The sequence below is a fragment of the Schistosoma haematobium genome, chromosome 5, assembly GCF_000699445.3.
Source record: "Schistosoma haematobium chromosome 5, whole genome shotgun sequence".
Classification (NCBI taxonomy): domain Eukaryota; kingdom Metazoa; phylum Platyhelminthes; class Trematoda; order Strigeidida; family Schistosomatidae; genus Schistosoma; species Schistosoma haematobium.
Genome location: NC_067200.1, coordinates 8911817 through 8934589, shown reverse-complemented (window position 1 = coordinate 8934589; position 22773 = coordinate 8911817). Strand labels below are relative to the sequence as shown.

General features: G+C 32.7%; 1 protein-coding gene across 2 annotated transcripts in view; it reads right to left on the bottom strand.

Annotated features, from left to right (window-relative positions):
• Positions 1 to 22773, bottom strand: part of WC2_17 (blue light receptor) — a 78805-nt gene that overhangs the window by 17899 nt on the left and 38133 nt on the right. The window contains exons 2-6 of one of the 2 annotated variants that reach the window (XM_051217443.1): positions 16877 to 17062; positions 13176 to 13229; positions 11401 to 11856; positions 5819 to 5968; positions 427 to 762 (exon numbers count right to left, since the gene is read on the bottom strand). In XM_051217443.1, coding sequence (XP_051064843.1) covers positions 427 to 762; positions 5819 to 5968; positions 11401 to 11856; positions 13176 to 13229; positions 16877 to 17062 — 1182 coding nt within the window. Of the gene's footprint in view, positions 1 to 426; positions 17063 to 19067; positions 19143 to 22773 lie in introns of both variants that reach the window. The other variant, XM_051217442.1, reaches the window with a different exon arrangement.

Genomic DNA, 22773 nt, shown 5'->3' with positions numbered 1-22773 from the left:
CACATGGGCTCCGTATCTTGAAGGAACAAACGGCGTATGAACCTATTGTTTATCACCGGCTTCCATGTGACTGCATCACCTTACGATGCTCCACTACCTTATGGATCAGACCTGTAGGTCGAAAGCTCCGGGTATAATACCCTAAGAAAACCAACATCTGTTTCGGTTTGGTCACCCGGGTAGTATCCTAGCCTTCACACAAATCGAATGATTTATGTGGTGCATATGTATTTGGTGTCCTTTTGTACCAATGTTTATGTGTTTAAATAAATCAATAATAATAAACAGTCAAATAAAAATATCTATAGTAACATGTTTTTTGATTAACATTATGAACCGATTGATGTTAGATCACTATTGAAAACATGAATTTCCCTACGAAGATATATCCTACAAACTATATTCCATTATCTTAAATTCACTAACCTTAGTACAATGTATTTGTTCTGTATTTGGTTCTGTTTGTTGAACTGTAGATGAATAATTATTTCCTGCTGTAGTTTTTAATTGTTGTTTAATTACAATATGATCTTGTGCAGTATGTATTTGTTTTGGTGGATTAGTTTTATGTCGTTTTAATTTTGGAAATTTCGGTGGCCAATTATATACTTCACTACATTTATATCGTTCTGTAATAATTTTTGGTTTACGCGGTTTTAATGTACCACCATTATTATAATGATGATCAAATTCATTAAATGACATAGTTGCGGCTTGATATGTTGGTTGATAAACACGAGGTCTTGTTGGATAATCTGTATACTAAATAGATTAGAAAAATACATATACAATGAATATGTGAACATAAATAATATGAATCAGAAGGGGGGTTTTGTGGAGGTTTTAGTAATTTCACTAGTTGAGATCATGAGTCAATTGAAGCTAGAGAACCATGGAAAACCTGGAAGCACTGGACGGCCGTTTCGTCCTATTGTGGGACTCCTCGGCAGTGCGCATCCACGACTCCGCTTAATGGGATTGGGACATAGGATCTATCAGTCTCTCGCGCAAGTGCTTAACCACTCGACCACTGAACCGGTTGGCATCCAACGGTGTTAAATAATCACTTTGTTTATCTAATCATATTTAGATTTAAAAGATTAATGATTGTCCATTTATCTTTTACAGTTCAATGTATTTACGATATTTCCTTCTTGTGGTATATTAAACTCATTAAGTAAATAAAAGAACTGATATTCGGTAGGAAATCTTAACTGACAGTTCTGACTAAGGTAAGAGCATATGGACTGAGACCTTCATGTAGGTGTACAGTCGAACTGTTTTGTTATTCTGCACCAACCACGTAAGCTTATAATGGGATTAGAGCATAGATATTTGATATTCTTTATAATCAATTAATCTATCACCTTCCTCTACTAAAAAGTGTATCTTTCATTTGCCGTTCAATTGTACGCATTGAAGGCAAGGAACATTAGAGTTAAGCTTTAAAATATTTGTGAAGTTTTATATTTTTGATTGTAGAGAACTAAAGTGTTTGCAAAAATTGTTGTCATTGTATTTTCTTTTAATTTACGAAGGGAACTAACTATATTTCAGAAAGACATTGTATGATGTAAGTTTGAGTCTCGTTGGACCGTCTTATTTTCTCAAGATAGCTAATACAAGTTCAAAACTAATACGAGATCTAAATCAAGCAATGCTTTCTATGTAGTTCTTTTGATGAACTGACATATTATTGATTAAATCTTGATAGAAGCCAGCACTAGGATCTAGAAATCAAATCTCATCTTATTTATGACTTGTTGGCCAGATGTATTTACATACCACATAGATATGGAATACAAACTATGACAAATATATTTAATACATCATTTAGTATAGAACTAAGTATCTTGATTTATTCATGTAGAGTGAAAATTATGACAGAAAGACAATTTTTGTTGATGGAGTTTTGTTCTCTGAGCTGGATGGTTTGGTCGTGATATGGAGAAAATATAGTTGTTCCCAGAGAACAAAACTTCATCAAAATCATCTATCTGAGCTACAAATCTTCTCCACCATCTCAAGACAATTGTTCTCTTTACAGATAATCCAAAATTTATTCGGTTTGAAGACTGTCATAACTATTGTTACCATTTTAACAATTAATGATTACATTTTTGTATTGGCTGTTTGAATCTTTCCAATGATGTTTAGGACTGTAATTGATCAGCCTCTGTTATTGGCATATGTGTATTCTATGAGGATTGCCTTGATATGGCTATTAAACTACAAGCATTATAAATAGAGATGGATAGTGGCTAGCAGTGAAATTCAAGACGCACTTTTCGTCCTATTTTGCACTCATCAGACGGATGCGCCTACATCCTAGAGTTCAAGTCTCGGAGTCAACAACAATCCCAAGATGCAGGTACATCCAGTTGACGAGTCCCAAAATAGGATGAGACGCAAGCCTTGGATTCTATCGCTAGCCACCATCCATTTTTGTTTATAAAAAAAACAATTTATTGTATAAGTTTTATAATGCATGACACGAACTTACATGATGATAATTGTTAGCAATAATAAAGAATATATGAAAGAACACCAGTGTATTAAAAGATAACACACATAGCATAGATAGAAGACAGTAAAAGATAATCTAAGCATTGTTTAAATCATAATTATGAAGATAATGATAAAGATTAAGGTTTTATTAAAGTTATTAATCGATATATAGTATGGGAGATTTGTGAAGATTGTTGACCTTTATAATTTGTATTCAAGACTGATATAAGCTATAAAACCACTAAAACATAACCCTGAAATCATTTTATAGCTCTTCCACATCGGTATGTAACTCCTTATCATTGCAGGTACATGATCTAATTTGGGATGAATATAAACTAATATGAACAAAAACAAATCAGGGTTTCCCATCAATTATTTACAATCACCTAACACTACAATATAGGACAAGCAATATTAAGTCATTTAAGACAATTATCACATTACAACTAATCGATAAAGCAAACAAGCACAAACATTGTTTACTACTTAGTGATCAATTGTATTTGTATATACAGAACCGAATTGTCAGAAGCCTTTGACTTGGTAATTTACTTCAAATAAATATCCATTTATTGTCTTTATTACCAGTTTACACAAATCATTCTAAAATGTTTACACAAAATCAATCATACTTAATTAACAATCTTTATCAGCTTGCTGTAATCGGACAAGAACCGGTGCTTTCAATGTGGTATGGTCACCGGTAGCAGCTTTTAGCTCTTCTAGAGTTACTGCCGGTCCCAAGCCCGGGTAATGGAGGAGGGTTGGACATGTGTTAAGCGACTGTATCCCGTAGAAAACTAACTCGCTGAAAAATACGCTAACCAGAAAAATTATCAGTTGGAATAAATCGAATTAAAAAAACGGGGAGGGAACAAAATGATCCTTAAAAAAAGGAAACAATGATCAGAATGTCAGTGATTCACTAGTGAATACTACAAAAAAGAAATAACATCAGTTTAAAATCATTAGATGTGACGATACTACTAATAAGACTACTACTGTTGTAATCATATAAGCAAAATGTGAATTTTATAAAATTAATAAAAAAACAATTACAAGAACAATGCTCTGTATACAACATGTTTTTTAATCATTAAACTACTAGTAAGTTGTTAAGGTATGTCTCTTACTAAAATGAACAAACGAATTGATCAAGGTGGTTTTGTCATGTGTACTATTGATATCGATAGATATAAGCAGTATGTATCATCAATCGAAAGTGAAATGTCTGGTGACAGAAAGTTATGAAGATCAATGAAAAGAGAATGAGAACAAAAAATTATTAAGTTTTAGATTGAGATCATGTGAGTCCGTTCATACATGTGAAAATTCGGGAACTATTCTATAAAGATTTAGTGTATTTATCATTGTTATGTATCTACTAAATATATTCGGTTCACTTTATTCTTATCTTTCTCTAACAGTAAGCTTTCATGTAACTCTTTAATTGTTGACACATCCCTTAGGTGGAGGTTTTAGAAATGTCACTGGTTGAAATCATGAGTCAGTTGAAGTTAGACAACCATGGAAAACCTGGAAACACTGAACGGCCGTTTCGTCCTAGTATGGGACTCCTCAGCAGTACGCATCCACGATCCCGCACCCCACGAGACTCGGACCCAGGATCTATCAGTCTCGAGCCAGGCGCTTAACTAGCTAGACCACTGAGCCGGCATCCAACGGTGTTAATGTCTGACTCCAACCAATCCACGAAGTTGCGCCACCGTACACCATTATTTTCAGGTTTTCCATGGTGGTCCAGCTTCAATTGACTCATGATTTCAACCAGTGAAATTTCTAAAATCTTCACAAAACCCATTCTGATAATAATCACCTGCTTACTAGTGACTGATTTAGGGAGATACTCCTGGAGTTCTAGTGAGAAGCCGACATCTCTTAAGTGTTTAAAAATTAAGGTTCACTAATTATGTAATCTGGTATTCATTTGTAATTGAGTAGGTTGGGGGTAGACAAAATTGTGTGTGGGTCAATCACCATTAACATCCTTTGTAGGCATACTGGTCAAGGCAAGCTGTTTAACATTATTTTCACAAACGAACTCATCATTAATGAAATAATTATGTTTATATTTCTATGAAGTGGGGTTATAGTGGTGAAATCATATTAGTAGCTTATCTTAACATGGACTAAAAAACTATGGAGAATTATTATAATTGTCATGCATTATCATTCTTCTTACTGAACTTCTTCAATAGTGTATACTCATAATATCAATGATGAAAAACTGTTGTCTTTGTCTGATATATCAATCAAAAAAATAATTATATCCTTACTTCTGATTAATTTTAAGGTCATTCAAGAAGCAGTGATAGGTAGCAGCAACCAAGTCTGAAATGAAGCGATCACTCATCGATAGCGTTGTTAGATGATTCATTTACACCATGAGATGTGACAAATCATGATGGAATAAGGACAACTTCATTTTGAATTAATTAACAACAATAGAAGGACTAGATAGTAATATATCTGCCGATACAAAAATGTAACTACTGAGAGGATATAAGTAGTATATTTTGGATAGAAAAACATTGTTTCCCAAGTTTATTCATCAAGAGGTAATTCAAGAATGGAAGAATTAGTCTACCTTACATCATTTATGTCAAGAGCAAAGGATGACTGTAAGTCGATGAAAAGGTGTTCTGTTTTAATATGCAGTTTCAGGGAAAAAAACTAATCACTGAATATATCATAATATTTCATTTTGGGAAGTATCAAGCAAGATAAAATTTGGTTTTATATACAGTTTAGCTAATTTCTGCCATGTATATTATGAAAACGATTTGGAACTAAAAATGGGATATTCTGTATGTTTTCGTTACCAAAAGTACTCAATGTACATTTATTGCAAAAAATTTAACGAAATATTCAACTTTGTTTCCATTACAAAGTATCCGACTACATAATCAAAGAGATAAAAAAAACCTGCTTCAATATGATCAGTATGAATGGGAGATGTATTGTGTAGCTACAGTTAATTCTAAATTGAACTCTTTCAGGATATACTATTTACTAATAAATCAATAGTATATATTTTATCTAACAATTTTTAAGGATCTCTGAAGTTGTGTTAACTGAATCATGACATTCATATTGCATAAAACACTTAATATTTGATAATTCCTTTGACTTTGATATTACAATAAATATTGAAAGATGTTTGTATACTGGTTCAGATGAACTAAATATGATTTGAATATTAGTAAACAATACTAGTTCAGCTCTACTTCATATTAACTTCGATAAGGATTATTAATATATGTATAGTTATTATTCAATTTCTTACTCTCATTGTTTGTACACGTCGTGCTTCAGGTGATGAATAATATTGTTCATATTCTTGTGGATATCTTCTATCCAAACTTCCAGGTGATACAATTCTTCTCTCTGATCTCATTGTATACGAATGATTTGGTTGATATTGAATTGATAATGGCTTTATTTTGATAGATTATTATATGTGATGTAATTCACAGTGATACAAGGAAACGAGTATATAAATACTAAGAATAACTAGATTTAATCATAGGCAACAATAATAACGATTATAATGATAAAATAATTTCAACATATAACATTATCAAGCTTGAACATTCAATAGAATTATCATTTACGCTACTAAGCACAGTGGAATAGAAGGATAATATCACAAAAAGGAATAATTGATGGATTTTCTATTCTAACTATGAACATGAGTCAAAATGGCAAGCATAAAATTAAAATAGCATACTAATAGAAATATTTCGTTAGTAATGAAACTTAAAAGGCAAATAAACAAGCTATTAATGGTTAAATAAGTGAATTTGACAAGTAGTTAATTCAGTAGTATAAACCGTTCGTTAAAGAAACATAATGTTAGGATTTTTAATAAAAATGATACGTTACAGCACATATACAAGTATTAAATGCATACGTTTCTTAACTATTCATAATGGATGAACGGAAATATCATGCTGTTTAAAATAAAATAAAAGCCTATGGATACATGCCAATTGATGTTAACCACTTCATTGATTTTGACATTGCGAAACATTTAGTTGAGATTAGTCATTAGGTTGATATCGAGTCAGCTTTTTTAATGTTGCACAAAATCTTTCAGAGATGTATGCTAAGGTTTATTGAATCTTTGGCCATATAGAAACTGAAATCCCCTTTATATGTTCATAAACAATTTGCTCATACTCTTAACTTAACCTGGTAATAATGATTTATTATCCAGAATGATTATCATATTGTTTTAAATGTACTTCATTTTTCTTTGTTACGATTTACATTTAACCTGTCTATTTGACCTTCTATTTTTTTGGATTGAAATCATCAGTCAATTGAAGCTAGACCACCATGGGAAACCTGGAAGCACTAGACGACCGTTTCGTCCTAGTATGGGACTCCTCAGCAGTACGCATCCATGATCTCGCACCCCACGAGATTCGAACCCAGGACCTATCAGTCTCGCACCAGGTGCTTAACCAACTAGACCACTGAGCCGGAATCCAACGGTGTTAATGTTATTATAAATTGATTCTTTAATTTATGAAATCTTTATGATTTAAAGAAAAATAATTGTTAAGGGTGATCCAGAAAACTTCTTGTTAATGACAAGAAAGGCTCATGGAACAGTAAAAAGCATTTTATTCAATCAGTGTTCACTTGTACTTTAGTCAGAAACATCAAGAAAGTGAAAAGTTACATGTAGAGTTTCTGATTGGCTGATTACTATACTGCTACTATCTTTCATAGCATTCTAGAATTTTCTGGAAAACCCAACGACATTTAAAATACTATAAAAACCCTATATTTTCTGTACTAAAACGAATCTTTGGAGCAAAGTGCTTTTCGTATATTTTGCGCCTTTTCTTTAGAGTTCAGGTCGCTGTGTAGTTCTAGCTTGGGGTTTACAAGAATAGCTTAGGAACCGAATATAGCGTTCATTTACCAAGATTTATCCACAATGACTAGTTTTATGGAATATAGAACTATAAAAGATTTTTGTTGGGTATAACAAATTTTGTTTCAATTATATCGGAAGTATTTTCATTTCGTCAAGGTATTTTTTCTTAACAGTTGAATTCACAAGTTGATCTAAGCTGGATTACCGTTGAAAATCTGGGATCACTGGATGGTTGTTTCGTTCTAGTATGTGATTCCTCAACAGTGTGCACCCATGTGCCCGAACCTGAGACTAGAACTTAGGACCTTCGATCACTCAAATGAGCATGTGATCTCTAGACCACTGAGCCGGCCCAATAATAGCTTGCTTCAAGATGAATTTCCTCAAGTTCTAGTGAGAAACCATGTCGGGTATAAAACAATTACCCACCAAAGACAATGGATGAAATGTGCAAGATTATAGATTGATTGAGGTTAGACATTGATACCATTAGATGGCGTGTCAGTAGTCTAGTGATTAGGTGTTCGTGTGAAATCGGAGGTCCTGAGCCCAGGTCTTGCGCGCGGAATCGTGGATGCACATTGCTGAGACGTCCTTTACTAGGACGAAACGGCCATCCAGTGCTCCCAAGTTTTCACTGGTGGTGTAACTTACATTGACTCATGAATTTAACTGTTAAAAATGCTACCATCTCCACAAGTCCTTTTGTTAGTAATTTTCTTACTTAAAGAATTTTATTACTTAAGTACCTGTTAAGCACTTGGTAAATATTTGTTAGAGAAGTAGTTGATAAAGTTATGGTGTTTATCCCTCTTGGATTGTAAGAAAGACATAGGGTTTAAATAAGTACCTTAGGTTAATCTTTATCGATTATTACTGTATGAAATGAATGCCAATGTGTAGATGTATTGAATCACTCATTCAATCACGTCAGTTTTGTAGAGTAAATGTTAAAATCTGTAGTCATTAAACTCTGTCCAAAAGATGATCTTTCTAGGCAAAAACTATTCAGTATACTTTAGTAATGAAAAAGAAGACTGTTTAATTTGAAAATAAAAATATGGCGTTGCTGTATTGTCATTTCAGAGACCAAGTGTAGGAAAGAGATCGTATTAAGTAAACCATTTTACACATAGCATGTATACATGATAATTAACTTTCACTAACCGACAGTTGTATGAGATTATTGAGAGTTACATTTTCTGTCAGAGCATATTCGGACATTTAGAATTAGCATAACACATTACAGATCAAATGAAGAGTTTACACACTGCTAGATGCTACTAAGCAATATCTCATTATTCAAAAACCATTTCTGGTGTTTTTTTATGAATAACGTTGACTGTATACAGTTAAATTACTTTATCAATGTGTTACATTGTACATAAATGAAATATATTTCATACACATAGTTCCCTTTATGAAGTTACAAAGAGTAAGAACGAAGATTAGTACAGTTCGTATTGTTGTTAGGTGGTCTTCGGATAAAAGCTTAGACTGCGGTGTGGATGAAACGAGATATTGGTTTGCGATATTAACTAGTTTATATTTAAACCAGACTTTCTTCTCTTCACTTACTGGGTGCACCAGTCTGCACCAATCTTCTTTCTTACTCTCTTTGAAATATATTTAGTTTATCCTTACAAAATATCATTGTTTACTGTAATGAAACGATAATTATAACGATGGCTATACTATATTTTCTATAAAAATTAATAGTTAGGTCGATTCAGGAAAAGGAAATAAATGAAAAGACTATCTACATTAAAGACTAAATTCGACTAGAAAACCATTGGTAACCAGGTAGCTCATGTCATAGTATAAAATTCCTCATCAGCGCAAACCCAAATTAATGAAAGAAATCAAATGTAGACCTGGTGAGACCATAATTCATGGACGACCTTTGAGCAACGCTAAAATGACCTTGAAAATATCCATCTACTTACTAGGGTTAAATAAGGGTTATAAATTAGTGCGAGGGAATAGGATTAGGATGTACAGTTGAATGTTAGGGTTAAAAATTATATTTAATGTTTTCATCACGAACTGACATCAGCTATAATGCCAATTTGGTATTTAGCCAAAATCTAAGACCTGCTAACTTAAACTTGATTGGCTCGTCCATAAATTATAGTCTCTCCACAGAACCTAAAGCCGTTCGATTATGTATTCTACCTTCATGTAGTTCACGTTTCTTAGATGAGATATTATTCATTCATCGTCAATTACCTTACATCTTACATCCAGTATATCAGAAATTTACCATAAAAAAACTAAACCACTTCCAGGTATTTTCTGATTTTCAGTGACGATTCTAGATGAAGTCGTCTGTACTTTAGCATATCTTTACGGTGTGAATATCATCCGTCATAAACCTCTGATATTAGTAAGAAAATATGTCATTCCGACAGTATATATATTACAAGAGGTGACTCTATTATTATGAAATTCTTTCAAAAGTCATTGAAGTTACTGGAATGAAGTTGAAACAAATGAAACTATTCATAATTCAACACTGAATCTAAATAAACTTGGATAAACAAGACAAACTATCTATGTCTCAATATACTACTTAAATTTGTGTTAGTTAGTAATATAATGCTATTAAGCTCTATATCAATGTCATATCATTGTTAGGCTTGTAATTCATCAGTAAGTAAATAAGAAGGAAAAAGACGGTTTCATGAAGAATCAATTTATGTTCTGGGTATTCTTTATTAGATAAGTAAATAAGTATGCAAATATAAATGATGCATCAGAAACATAGAGTTATTCTAACTTCAAATGAAACATAAAGAAGGTAAGCAGCTATCATGGATTATTTGCATTTAAAACACAAAATTAAAAAAATAATGAAAAATATATGGGTTAGTTAATTAAAAATGATACAACATATAGCCATATAATGGTGTTATGTTTAGTTATGAAGGAAGCAAACTCTTCTAGAAATTACCAGATGGGGGGGTTGTGGAGAATTTTACAGTTGAATTCATGAGTCAATTGAAGCTAGACCACCATGGAAAACCTAGAAGCACTGAACGGTCGTTTCGTCCTATCAAAGGACTTCTTAGTAGTGCGTATCCACGATCCCGCCTCGTGAGATTCGAACTCATGATCTATTAGTCTTGCGCTCGAACGCTTAACCTTTAAACCAACGGTGTTAATATCTAAATTCAACCAACCTACGAGATTGAGCCACCGCCTCTGTCTTCTAGAAATGTTTGATTGCTGACTCGATAGTATTGAAAATTTACGACTTGATAGTTGTATTACCATTTGTTTGTTTAATTTTTTAACTGTAAACAGTATATATTTGTTATTTGAATCGATATTGATTACTGTTACTATTAACAACCACATAGCTAGACATAGAAGCAGTTAGTAGCGAAGCTCACAGTATTCCTCTGGATGATCATCTGTGGAAAGATTAACTTTTTTGTTCAGTTTCTAAATCATGATTTATAGAGAATATGTCTATTTATTTACTTAGGTCTTTGGTAATGCGTTACACACAATTGACGATAATAAAGAAATTTCTTGAAGACAATTTGATAAACATGTCTTGAATATTCAGTTTAATGACAATATCAGCATCATTACCGACGTTTGCCAAGTATCAATGTTTATTTGGATACTGAAACTATCCTGAAGAAATAACAATGTAAGGTAACTTAATACTGAAAATATCAAGTACCTTATTATTTCTGCAATTCGGTAATGTGATTAAACATTGTTATAACTGGATTCAAGTATAGGTAAAAGTGAAAAACAAAACTAAATCACCCATTTGTTACTACAAAAATGCATAGATTTAAGGGATTAAGTTGAACCATCTTATAAATCAATCAAGCTATATAGGTATCAAGCAATGTATGATGTATTAGTTGAAGTGAAATTTAATATAGATCTATGTATGTACCCATTTATCTACTTTTTAGCGCTTTGTTAGTCTATGCGTGATCATTTCATTACCTTACCTCTGTGTTATAATATCCAACAGTATCGTTGAAATGTCCATGATCATAATCTGTAAATTTGTCACCGGGATTTATTGAATTCATTAAATCCAATCGGCGGATACCTATCTGATTTTTTTCATCTAATTTATCTTGTCTTTGATGATGATCCATAGGGGATAGAAGTGGTGGATTACTTGGTCGTGTCGGTTTTTGCGACGACAACTGATGTTGGGTAGAAAGAAAATCTGATGTTAAATAAAGCTTCTTTTGTTCATGATAATTATTAGTTGGGTAACTTTGTGATCTAATCGATAGATTAGGTGTTGAGTGTTCACTTCTTGTTAAATAATATTGTTGATAATTCATGTTTAATGGCTGAATAGTTGTATCGTGACTATTTAATTCGTCTTTCCAATAAGTTTCTCTGTTGGATACCACACTGTCGACTATAGCTGACGCTGCAAACTCCTTTGCCTAATATACGATAAGGACATTTATTTATTTATGTACATAGGTTAATGTATAGTGTAGTATTAGAGTTTTAAAAGGGGATGTGGGGACTTGCTTCCGGTGGAAAAAACAACATTATTGATTTACTATGATTTAAAATCGATATTTCATTATTAGCTAATTCTGATTGACAGTAAATTGTAACTTGTTGCATAAGCTAATTTTTTAAAACATTTTAACTACTGAAATAAATTAAGTAGTTAAAGTTTGATGAAACATTTTACTAACTGTAAATCATTATTTCTTCTCTGAAGCACATACAGTTTAGTTCTAGTTATTGCACTCATTTTAGACAGCTCCTTAAAACAGACTATTTACATATTGAAGTCGCTTTCACAGCGAACTTAAGTAACATACAGAATCATTAGAAAACTATGGTACACTGAACGGCTGTTTAGTCCTGTCTTGGGATACAAATCAACGGCGTTTATCCACGACCACAAGTAAAATTCAACTTAAAATATACAGATACAATGGCAATTATGACGGCGTTCGGTCACACAGATAAAGTACAGAAGTTTATATTTTCATTTTTGATGAATTTTATGTACAGATAAACCATCTTTCAATGCTATAAGAGACATCATTTTCTTTTTCCAGTAGTTAGAGAATCTTCTTGAAGTTGGTCACTAAAATGGTGGTTACTGATAGACTTAAAGATCTTAGGTTGGGTCCAAGTTGATATTAAAAACCTTCGCTGTAGAGGAGCCTCAGACTAAGACGAAACAGCTTTTCAGTGTATTCTTCAAGGTAAATAATTTACACAAACTACCAAACTACTATCTTCAAACCATCAATTTAAGTGTCTCATTTTAGTTCATTGTTACGGTTACATTGTGATAGCTTGGTGGGTCGTTTGATGAAAAGTAATTTCCTTATATAATATATAATACTTGTACTAACTGAAAGTCTTGATAAAGAGCATAAAAGTGTTATTATTAGTGAGTGTAAACATCAAACAGGAAAATCACACAGAATTATAACAATCGTGACACAACACAAGTGATCAAAAGAAGGGAAACATGCAACATGGTGCATTCACTTCACATCATTGTTAGGGAACTCATTTTAATCTCAATATGCATTGTAAATTTGTCTTGACAGATATTATGCACACATGCATACACAATACATATTGTGTGTTTAATGTGTATAGGTATGCATTTGAAATCAGTATTTATATGGGAGAGGGGAATAAAAGAAGAAATAGAGTAAGGAAAAAAAACTATTTTTTGAGGTGGAGGAGGGAAGGGGTGAAACATTCTCAGAAAGATAATACTAACCTTTAATGCAGTTCGTAATTCTTGACTGTTTGCATAAACATGCTTATCATTTTCCTAAATAAATTGGAATATTTTTCTATTTGTCATACAGAAATTTTGTTTTAATTTGCTTAAATTTATCATTAATAGATTAAACTAAATTTTCGGAACTACATTAATAAAATTGATCAAATTTATAATGAAGCAAATGTCTCACGCTTTAACTGGGTTGGTGGATATGAAGGATCCATCTAAGGGAGTTAGAAAATCCTGATTCCAAACCAATGATCCACATGGGTTGGCTCCAGGATCCTAAGGAAACTAATGGAGTACAAACCAACTATTGGTCATCGGCTACCATGAGATTGTATCTTTTGACGTTGCTCCGCCGCCTTGTGGATCAGATCTTTAGTTCGAAAGCTCGGGGTATGGCCCCCTAAGAAAACTACCTGTTTCAGTCTGGGCATCCCACACACAAATCAAGTGACTTGTATGGCGCATATTTATTTGGTGTCCCTTTGTACCAATATTTATGTGTTCAAATGAATGAAAAATAATAATGACGACAATTACATTAAGAATTATTTACTTTTATTGTTAAATTATCACATGCATCACCAATAATAGAATATTTGAAACCATTACTTTTTAGACTGTAATAATCAAAGATTAAATTTCTAACGGTATTCCTCTATTGATTTCATTTTGAAGTAGGACTGAGATATTGAAGAAAACTGTTAAATCTAATAGGAAAAAGCAAATCTTTCCTATTTAAGTTGTGGTTATGTAACCGTATGATGTTTAAGTATACAATGAAAAAGTGGCATCAGGATGGAGGAAAGGTTTAATCATAAGTATAGACCACTCAGATATTTTCTTCTGTACTTCAGTACTGATCGTAGTACTACCTTGTTGAGTTTAAGTTTTGTAATTACCCGACTAAATTGTATTCAGTGAACATTTGTTCTTTTAAGCTTCATCATACCAAGCAAACTAGTTGGAGAGAAATGCGACTATAAGCAATAAACTTAGAGCCAGAGAGAGAAGTCATACTACTGATAGTACAGAAGTGTGACTATAATAGAGTGCTTCCCTCGGATGACTAACTTCTTCAGTGGTGTTTTCTTACCATAATGAAAGAAGAGGGTTAGAAATAGCACTTATCACTTTGTACCATGGAGTTTCGTAGTATTCACTGAAACTTTTAGAGTATGGGACTGACCAACATAAAACTACTCGTAAAAAGGCTGTATGTAACCAGCCTCAAGCAGTTGTCTTTTAAGTACTGCAGTCAAGTTAGGTGATCGTCAGAACCACTACTAACATGGTTGGTTTTACAGGTACCACGGAAAAAGTGTATGCAGATGAGAAGTAACAGTTCTCATATATCTAACTGCAACATTCTCTATTCCAGTTGAAATTTTGGACAACCATATGAATGACAGAAAATAGAAATAAATTTTATAAATATTTCTTCAGAGATTTCCGATCAGAATAATCAATTTTTGTACTCCTAATTTTCATCACTGAACAACATTCGAAATCTGTTTGATAGACGTTCACATATCAAACCGGGAAGAAACAATGCTGGTCAACTCCACTGCGTTCTACCGGTTTTATTTTAACAATCTAGTTATTGCAGAAGCAGTGATGCAGAGACTGAAAGCCCCGATTTTACCAGTGATCAAGCCAAAAATTTGGATTCGTCATCGTGAAAACAGACGAGCTGGAAAACACCTACAATCTGATGAACAACATCTTTGACGACATCAAGTTTAAAATGGAACAGGAGTCAAACAACAAACTAACATTCGAAGGTGTAATAATTATCAGAACCGACACGGGAAAACTGGAGGCTCAAGTATATTGAAAGCCGACCAATACAGATCAAATTTTAAATTACAGTAGTAACAAACCAAGAGCTCACAAAATCAACTGTATACAAACCTTGTTCAAGGAGGCGAGGACACAGTGCAACACACTTGCAGCGCGGAAAAGTGGAGAAAAATGTCTGAAGATTATCTTTCAAAAGAACGACTACTCAATCAACTTCATCAACAAATACCAACCAACCGCAGCAGCAGAAACAAAATGAAGCACAGAAACCAACAAAGGGATCATCTTATCATATATAAAAGACCTATCAGAAATTACAACGAGATTGTTGAAGCCTTTTGGAATATATCTAGCATACAAACCAGTAAAATCACTTCAATCAATCCTATGCGAACCGAAGGATGAAATGACAAAAGAAAAAAAACCGAACATCATCTACAAAATAAATTGTTCCGATTGCGAAAAACACTACATCGGACAGAGTGGACGCACTCTTCATCTTTACATACACGAACATTAATTAACGGTCAAACGCAATGACACATCCTCGCTTACATCAATGCACGTGGACAACTGCAGACACAAATTCGACTGGGAAAATGTTGAGAACTTGAATAGATGCAATTCTAAAAACAGAGGATTTTTAAAAGCTTGGCACTCAGGTCAATCAACAAACACATTGAAGACGATCAACTTTATCAATCAATCACAAAATCTACGGACAAATATAGGACCAAAAATCAAATCAATGCAAGATACATTCAAAATAAAGAAGCAAACCGTAACAGGTTAAATGTCAACAATAACCAATTAATATTGAGGTTTACAGGATAAGCTGTGAGCTATATGTGGAGAAATTCAAACACTTCACTTCTACCTAACGTTTGTGCTGATGATGTCGTTCAGAGTAACGATGAAAGCTTCACGATCAAACCATCAAGTTCACAGAACAAAACTTCATCAAAATCATCCACCTGAGATACAAATATTCTCTACCATCTCAATATTTAGTTTATGTGAGATATTTTGAAACTGTAAGCAACAATTAGTTAGCTATTCAGTGCTTCCAGGTTTTCCATGGTGATCTGGCTTCAATTGACTCAATTTCTACAAAACTCCTTCTGATACTAGTTAATTGTGTACCTTCGATCGATTCAATTGATTTACTCCCACAGAAACATCGCTATTCTCAACATTTTCTATGTTGTATTCAGTTCATTTAAAAATGTGATATGTTATGATAATTCTATCTCAACCAACCATAACCATTCATTATGAACGTGTTAATATAATAGAACATGATATACCCAAATGGAAAACACCCATAAATATACTGGATGTTTACATTTTAAAATGAAATTCCTAGCGAAAATTCAATATTATGATGTATCAAGCATCTATCAAATGAAATAACTATGAAAATGATCAAACTTTCAGAATACAACACATTCATCTATCACTGGAAATATTATGAATAAACTCATATGTATCTATTACAGTGAATATTAATCTTTCAAGATTTGAATATTACACTTTACGAGTAGAATATTCAAAGAATTCATTAGTAATAACTTTCTCATCTGATTAGAAAAGTGAAAAAAATATAAGTCAATTGAAGCTAGATCATCATGGGAAATCTTGAAACACTGAACAATTGTTTCGTCCTAGTATGAGGCTCTTCAGCAGTGAACATCCACGATCCTGCACCCTGCGAGATTTGAACTCAGAACATATCAGTCTCTTCTTTTTGTAAATGTATTGACCAATTGATGTTTATGGTTAATATATTACTTTTAATAAACTATACACTTATTGAAATGATACATACACAGTAAATAAATAAGAGTATAATGTAATTTTATATTGTTCAAAATGATTTAACTTACATCAGTTTCTTTTCTATCTATAGTTGGTGGTCTATTTGGTTTAATTGAATGATTCACATAAATAGGATTATTTGGATCAGATGACATTTTAGTTGGAATTGCTGGTGGTGCAATAATTTCAGTAGAATATATTATATCAATATCTTCTTCTGGTCTTTTAAGTTGTTGTAATGAATCAGTAATTGACTAGAAATATTGAAATTTGAAAGAAATAAACAAATAAATGATTAATATCAAAAAGGGGGCTTTTTATGGATATTATAATATTTTTAATAGTTGAGATCGTTAGTCAATTGAAGCTAGACAACCATGGAAAACCTGGAAGCAATAAATGGACGTTTCGTCCTATTGTAGAATTCCTCAAGAGGTATTTCCTGGAGTTCCAGTAAGAAGCAGGAAATAGTGGAGTTCAATCGGTTCTGTTGTGAGATAGTAACTCACCGAAAACAATGCTGCATATGCCGCTCAATTTCGTGGATTAGTTGGGGTTAGACTTTAACACAGTTGGATGCCGGCCGGCTCAGTGGTCTAGAGATTAAGCGTTCGCTCGCGAGACCGATAGATCCTGGGTTCGAATCACGCAAGGCGGAATCGGGGTTACGCACTGCTGAGCAGTTCCTTGATAGGATGAAGCGGCCGTCCAGTGCTTCCATGTTTTCCATGGTTGTTTAGCTTCAATTGACTCATGCTCTCAATTATTTAAAATAAATGATTATTTAGTAAATGATTAAATCAAATTTATGGATAATTGAACATTTTTACGTTGTTCAATGAAAATCAATAAAACTTGTTAAATTTATGCATCTAGGGGAAATACAATTAGCTTTTCTTTCATTTTCTAGAAGCCTCTTGAGTTCAAGCCTTACAGCTTTCTTTTGACATATATGAATTCATAAACTTAAAATCAATCAATATTGAACAAGTTGACGTTAGTCTGACATACAGGTACCAGGCAAATATTAGCTATAGTCTATCACGCTCACAGCCAATTTCGGCTTGATCTGATATAATCGTTATTTTCTATTTTATGGTGTAATGTGATCTGTTTGGCTTGTATATAAACCAGGTATGTCTGAAATATATGATTTATATAGAGGAGACTGATATTGTTTTTCTGGAATGAACCGGCTGAGTTAGTCGAGAGGCTACTATCTCAGAGGACCAATAAGAACTCAACGTTGACTCTAGACTGATGGTACTGGTTCACGCGTCATTGGTTTGCAATAGTGCTAAGGTCGTACAAGTCGGTGTTCTGATTGGTGATTTTATCACAACGGGGAATAATTTTTTTTGATATCATAGAATAAAAGTGATAGTATTAAACGTATCAGATGCTTGATTTATCTCCTGCAGATAGTACAATCAAGAGCAAACCACCACCATCTGTAAATACTAACACTAAATTACTGATTCGATGGCTCTATACATAATGGACTAATCAATGACATTTAAGATAGTGTCCCATGGGTTTTTGTGTTAAATTTATTTATTCATTCATTCATATGGCTACAAAGCATTCATGCATGGTAGCTAATGTCAGACTATGATGAATACCTTGACTCTAATGTATAAACTTAGAGAAGAATAATATGGAAACTCCTAAAAAATCTTTTAATGCTTATTTCAAGGTTGAGGAGAAAAGATGTTCCCTATTCTTGATGCAGTATCTTCCTTAGTCTTGATCTTTTCCACTTGCTTTCAGGATTCAATGTTAAGGTTTGCTTCGTAATGCAGTTCGATGATTTCCTTAATGTGTATCCTATCCACATGCAGCATCTATCCCTTATTTCTTATTCAGCGTCGTGATTTCTGAAGAATCACGGTTTCCTGTATGAGGTGTGATAACCCTTCTATATGAATATCTTTCAACTCCCAGGGCAGAGTTTAAATAGTTCAGTTCGTTTTTTCTGGTAAAACTTAATTTATAAAGGTTTTTTCTACGGGATGGTGTTGCTGACTCCATGCCCAACCCTCCTCTTTTATCTCAGCTTGAGACCGCCATTAACACTTGGTCCTTTCAGTACTCTTTAAACGTGTGTTTATTTATTCTGGTAACTCGGAAAACATCAGAAATACTAATTACTATTCATTAGAATATCACAACAAATAGAATTATGATCAATGGATTATCTATAAATACTTGTATCAACCATCATCAAAAAGGTATAAGTATTTATAAATGATTACCTACACAAGATACTTAATGTTCATTGGTCGAATATCATCAGTAACATCCTACTGTTGAAGAGAATAAATCAACTTTCAACTGAAGAGGAAATTAAGAAAAGACATTAGAAGTGGATAGGACTGACATTGAGGAAATCACTAAACTATGTCACAAACCAAACAAAAAAAGCGGGAGATCAAAAAACACACACCACATTAAGAATTTGAAACAGACATAGAAAAAACGAATAGTAACTAGAAACAACTGGAAAGGATTACTTAGGACATGATTGAATGAAGACTACTGGTGAACAGCCTATACTCCTCCATGTGAAGTAACTAGCGTAAATAATGAATATTGAATATAGAACAGTATAATATAGATAGGTCTTAGGTTCGAATCTCGCGGGGTGCAGGATCGTGGATGCGCACTGCTCAGGAGTCCCATACTAGGACGAAACGGCTGTCCAGTGCTTCCAGATTTTCCATGGTGATCTAGCTTCAGTTGACTCATGATTTCAATCAGTGAAATTTCTAAAATCTCCACAAAACCCCTTCTGATAATATAGATTAGTTTACATTTAGTAATCAGTAACTAATTCACATGGCATATATGTATTCTAACATTAAAAATATGTGTGCTTAACATAATTTTTAAGTAAAATATACAATGAATAAATTGAATTTTATGCATTAACATTTAAAACAAAGTGGGGTTTTTCTTATTTTCTTCATAGAAATTTACGTTCATGTGTCATTGAGAAAAAAAGGATCTTTTTTTTCTATTTTTCGTAACATGTGAATATGAAAATGTTTTATTATTTCGATTATGTAATGTATACAGTTAGTTACATTTACTGGGTATTGTTTTACTTAAATCTTCCAACAGAGATGGATGGTGACTAGTATGTTTCGTCTTATTTAGAACTCATCAGCTGGATGTACCTACATCTCAGGATTCATGTACACTCTACAACTCGAACCTAATACCGTTCACTTCAAACATTTTCGATTATTCATTGCTAGGCACTATATATATTTGCTTAGAACGCTTGTGAATTAAAGCAATATCGAGGCAATCCTCAGAGGATGTACATATGTCAATAACAAACTTATGAATTTCAATCCTAAAAACATCAATGGGAAGATTCAAGTAAACAATACTAAGTGAATTAAAACTTCACCCTATTGCACAAGCAAGTGGCTATCAAAACTCAGTAGCTAAATGGATAAAGTGATGGCAATTGAAGCGAACGGTACTATCCATTATCTATTTCTACTCATATAACTAGTTTATCAAATGTTTGCTTTACTAATGAGCATGTTTAAATATTCAGTGGTTTTTTGTTAATTACTCAATTGTTTGTAGGTCATGGCTGATTTATCAGAATGGAGTGTCACTTATTGAACCTGGGTGCTTGAGATTTATAATTAGCGTTAGAGTTACGATAGACACTTTAGTTATCCATTACAGCGACCTTTAAACGTTATCTCAATATGAAAGTGTAAACCATGTCAACACATTAAAGATCATTCCTCTATGTTTTTCGTCCTTTGATTGTCTGAAAGAGATCATGAATTTGTCATTCAAACTTATCGTTATTATTTAAGCCTACCAATTGTTATTTTCTATTATTAAGATATGTAAAGTGACGGGTTTGTGTCATCTACTTGATTCAAATTTACTATTAGACAGGACATATATAATGTTAACAGAACATATAATCGATTGTAGTTAAGCTGAGAGATAAAGCAGTCAGGAATGATAACTGTTAATCATAAAATGAACATAACTGTTGACCGTTTGGTTAAATTATAGTATAGAGATGAAGCAATCAGAAGTGAGGAAATGACCTTAATGTTTTAATGAGAAATTCCAGAACGAATGAATTTTATCTTTCATCATGTTAATTTAGGATTGAAAATGGCACTAAAAGTATCAACGTACTCAACACTTTGTATTCAGATAATATATATATAACACATGATTAAACACTGATTCTTGATCCTAAGCCTAAACCCTTAATTCTAGCTTAAATCTAAAGTTACTACTGTTCATCCCGCAATGCTGTGCTCCTTATTCCTAACACAAATCTTTGACCTCAGCCAGAAAAAAGTTTGGGACTCCTGAAAGTCGTTTTATTTCTAGATACAATTTCGAGAAGACCGCTATTCTAGACGTGTGTGAAAGAGTTTATATAACATCGTTTTATTGATTTACGGACAGATTAACGGTCAAAGAAGTTTAACAGATCCATTAATTACGTAAAATTTATCCACATACTACAATATTATTGTTTTTTTACCTCAACTATCGATTTACAAAACTGTTTACTAATGAACTAACAGTTGTCTAAATATTCATCATGATTCCTTCAAAGTCGTGCTTACACTATGTGCTTATCGAATCACTTTATAAAGTAAATGAAGTAAATAAAGTAAATTCACCATTTATAACCATACTCTCCATCACTTCTAAACAGTCTAGTATGTAATGTCGATCTGTATGTTATGAATAACTCGAGAATAACTGTGAAATCACGAAGCCTTAACTGAAAACAAAAATTGCACTAATCACGAGTTCGCGAGCGAGACCGAAGGTCATGGGTTTGAATCCCGTAACTGGGATCATAAATGTGTACTCCTGAAGAGTCCAGTGCTTCCAGGTTTACAATGGTGATCTAACATCAATCGATTCATGATCTCAATCAAAAATTTAATAATCTTCCCAACATTATACTGATGATTACATAATACTTATTGTTACAGTGTAATATTACAAATCATTAAAAAAATCAATACTTGCTTTATGCCACAGATACCAACATTATTGTAACTGTGTGGATTATTTCTCAGTTTTTTTTCTATTTTAAGAAAAATAAAACATTTACATCGTACAGTTTGTTTGCTTTCCGTTTTTCTCTCTCTCATTCTCTCTCACACACACACTCTTGACAAAAATGTATGTGCACCATATGAGCAAAAAAACAAAAGAGTAATGAGCAGTTCATAAATCATTTATTCAAAATTCAATTTCAAAGTGCATTTATATACTTAAACAAACAACAACAAAAATCAATGATTGAACATAGAAAAAAAATTTTGGAATTCAATTTTAGTGGCCCGTTATCTAATTCTAATTTGATAATATGTGGGCTTAACATAGCAACTGATACTACAAAACTAAATTTTTTTTTTACTGTTTCAGGATTGTTTCTATTATCTGTGATATGTGTCTTTTTTTCTTACAAGTCACTTTATGATACTGTTTGATTGGGAAGTGATCATGTATGTTTGTCTGATCTGTTTAATACTGATCGGATTCAACTGGATAAGTTGTTATGTGACCGTTAGTTTAAGATAAGTGATACGGTTTCGAATCCTATCAATAGTATCAGTTGCCTCAATGTTAAGCTTAGGAATAATTTACATGTAATAAATAGTATGAGATCCAAATTCAAGATCCTTTCCTGACTTCCTTCAATCGATTAACAGTCTGACCTGACACAATAAATTACTAACTCACTAATAATTTCATTATTCACTCGTATTTGAATGGTTAATTAATGTATACCAAGCCAATATACATATATCAAGTGGACTGACATAAAGTGGTGATATCAAATGAATGTTCATCTATATAGTCTTTCCTTATCATTTACATCAAGATCCATAGATTCATGTAATCAAAATTGAAGAGTTATGTTGTGACTAATCAGGTGAATGGATAA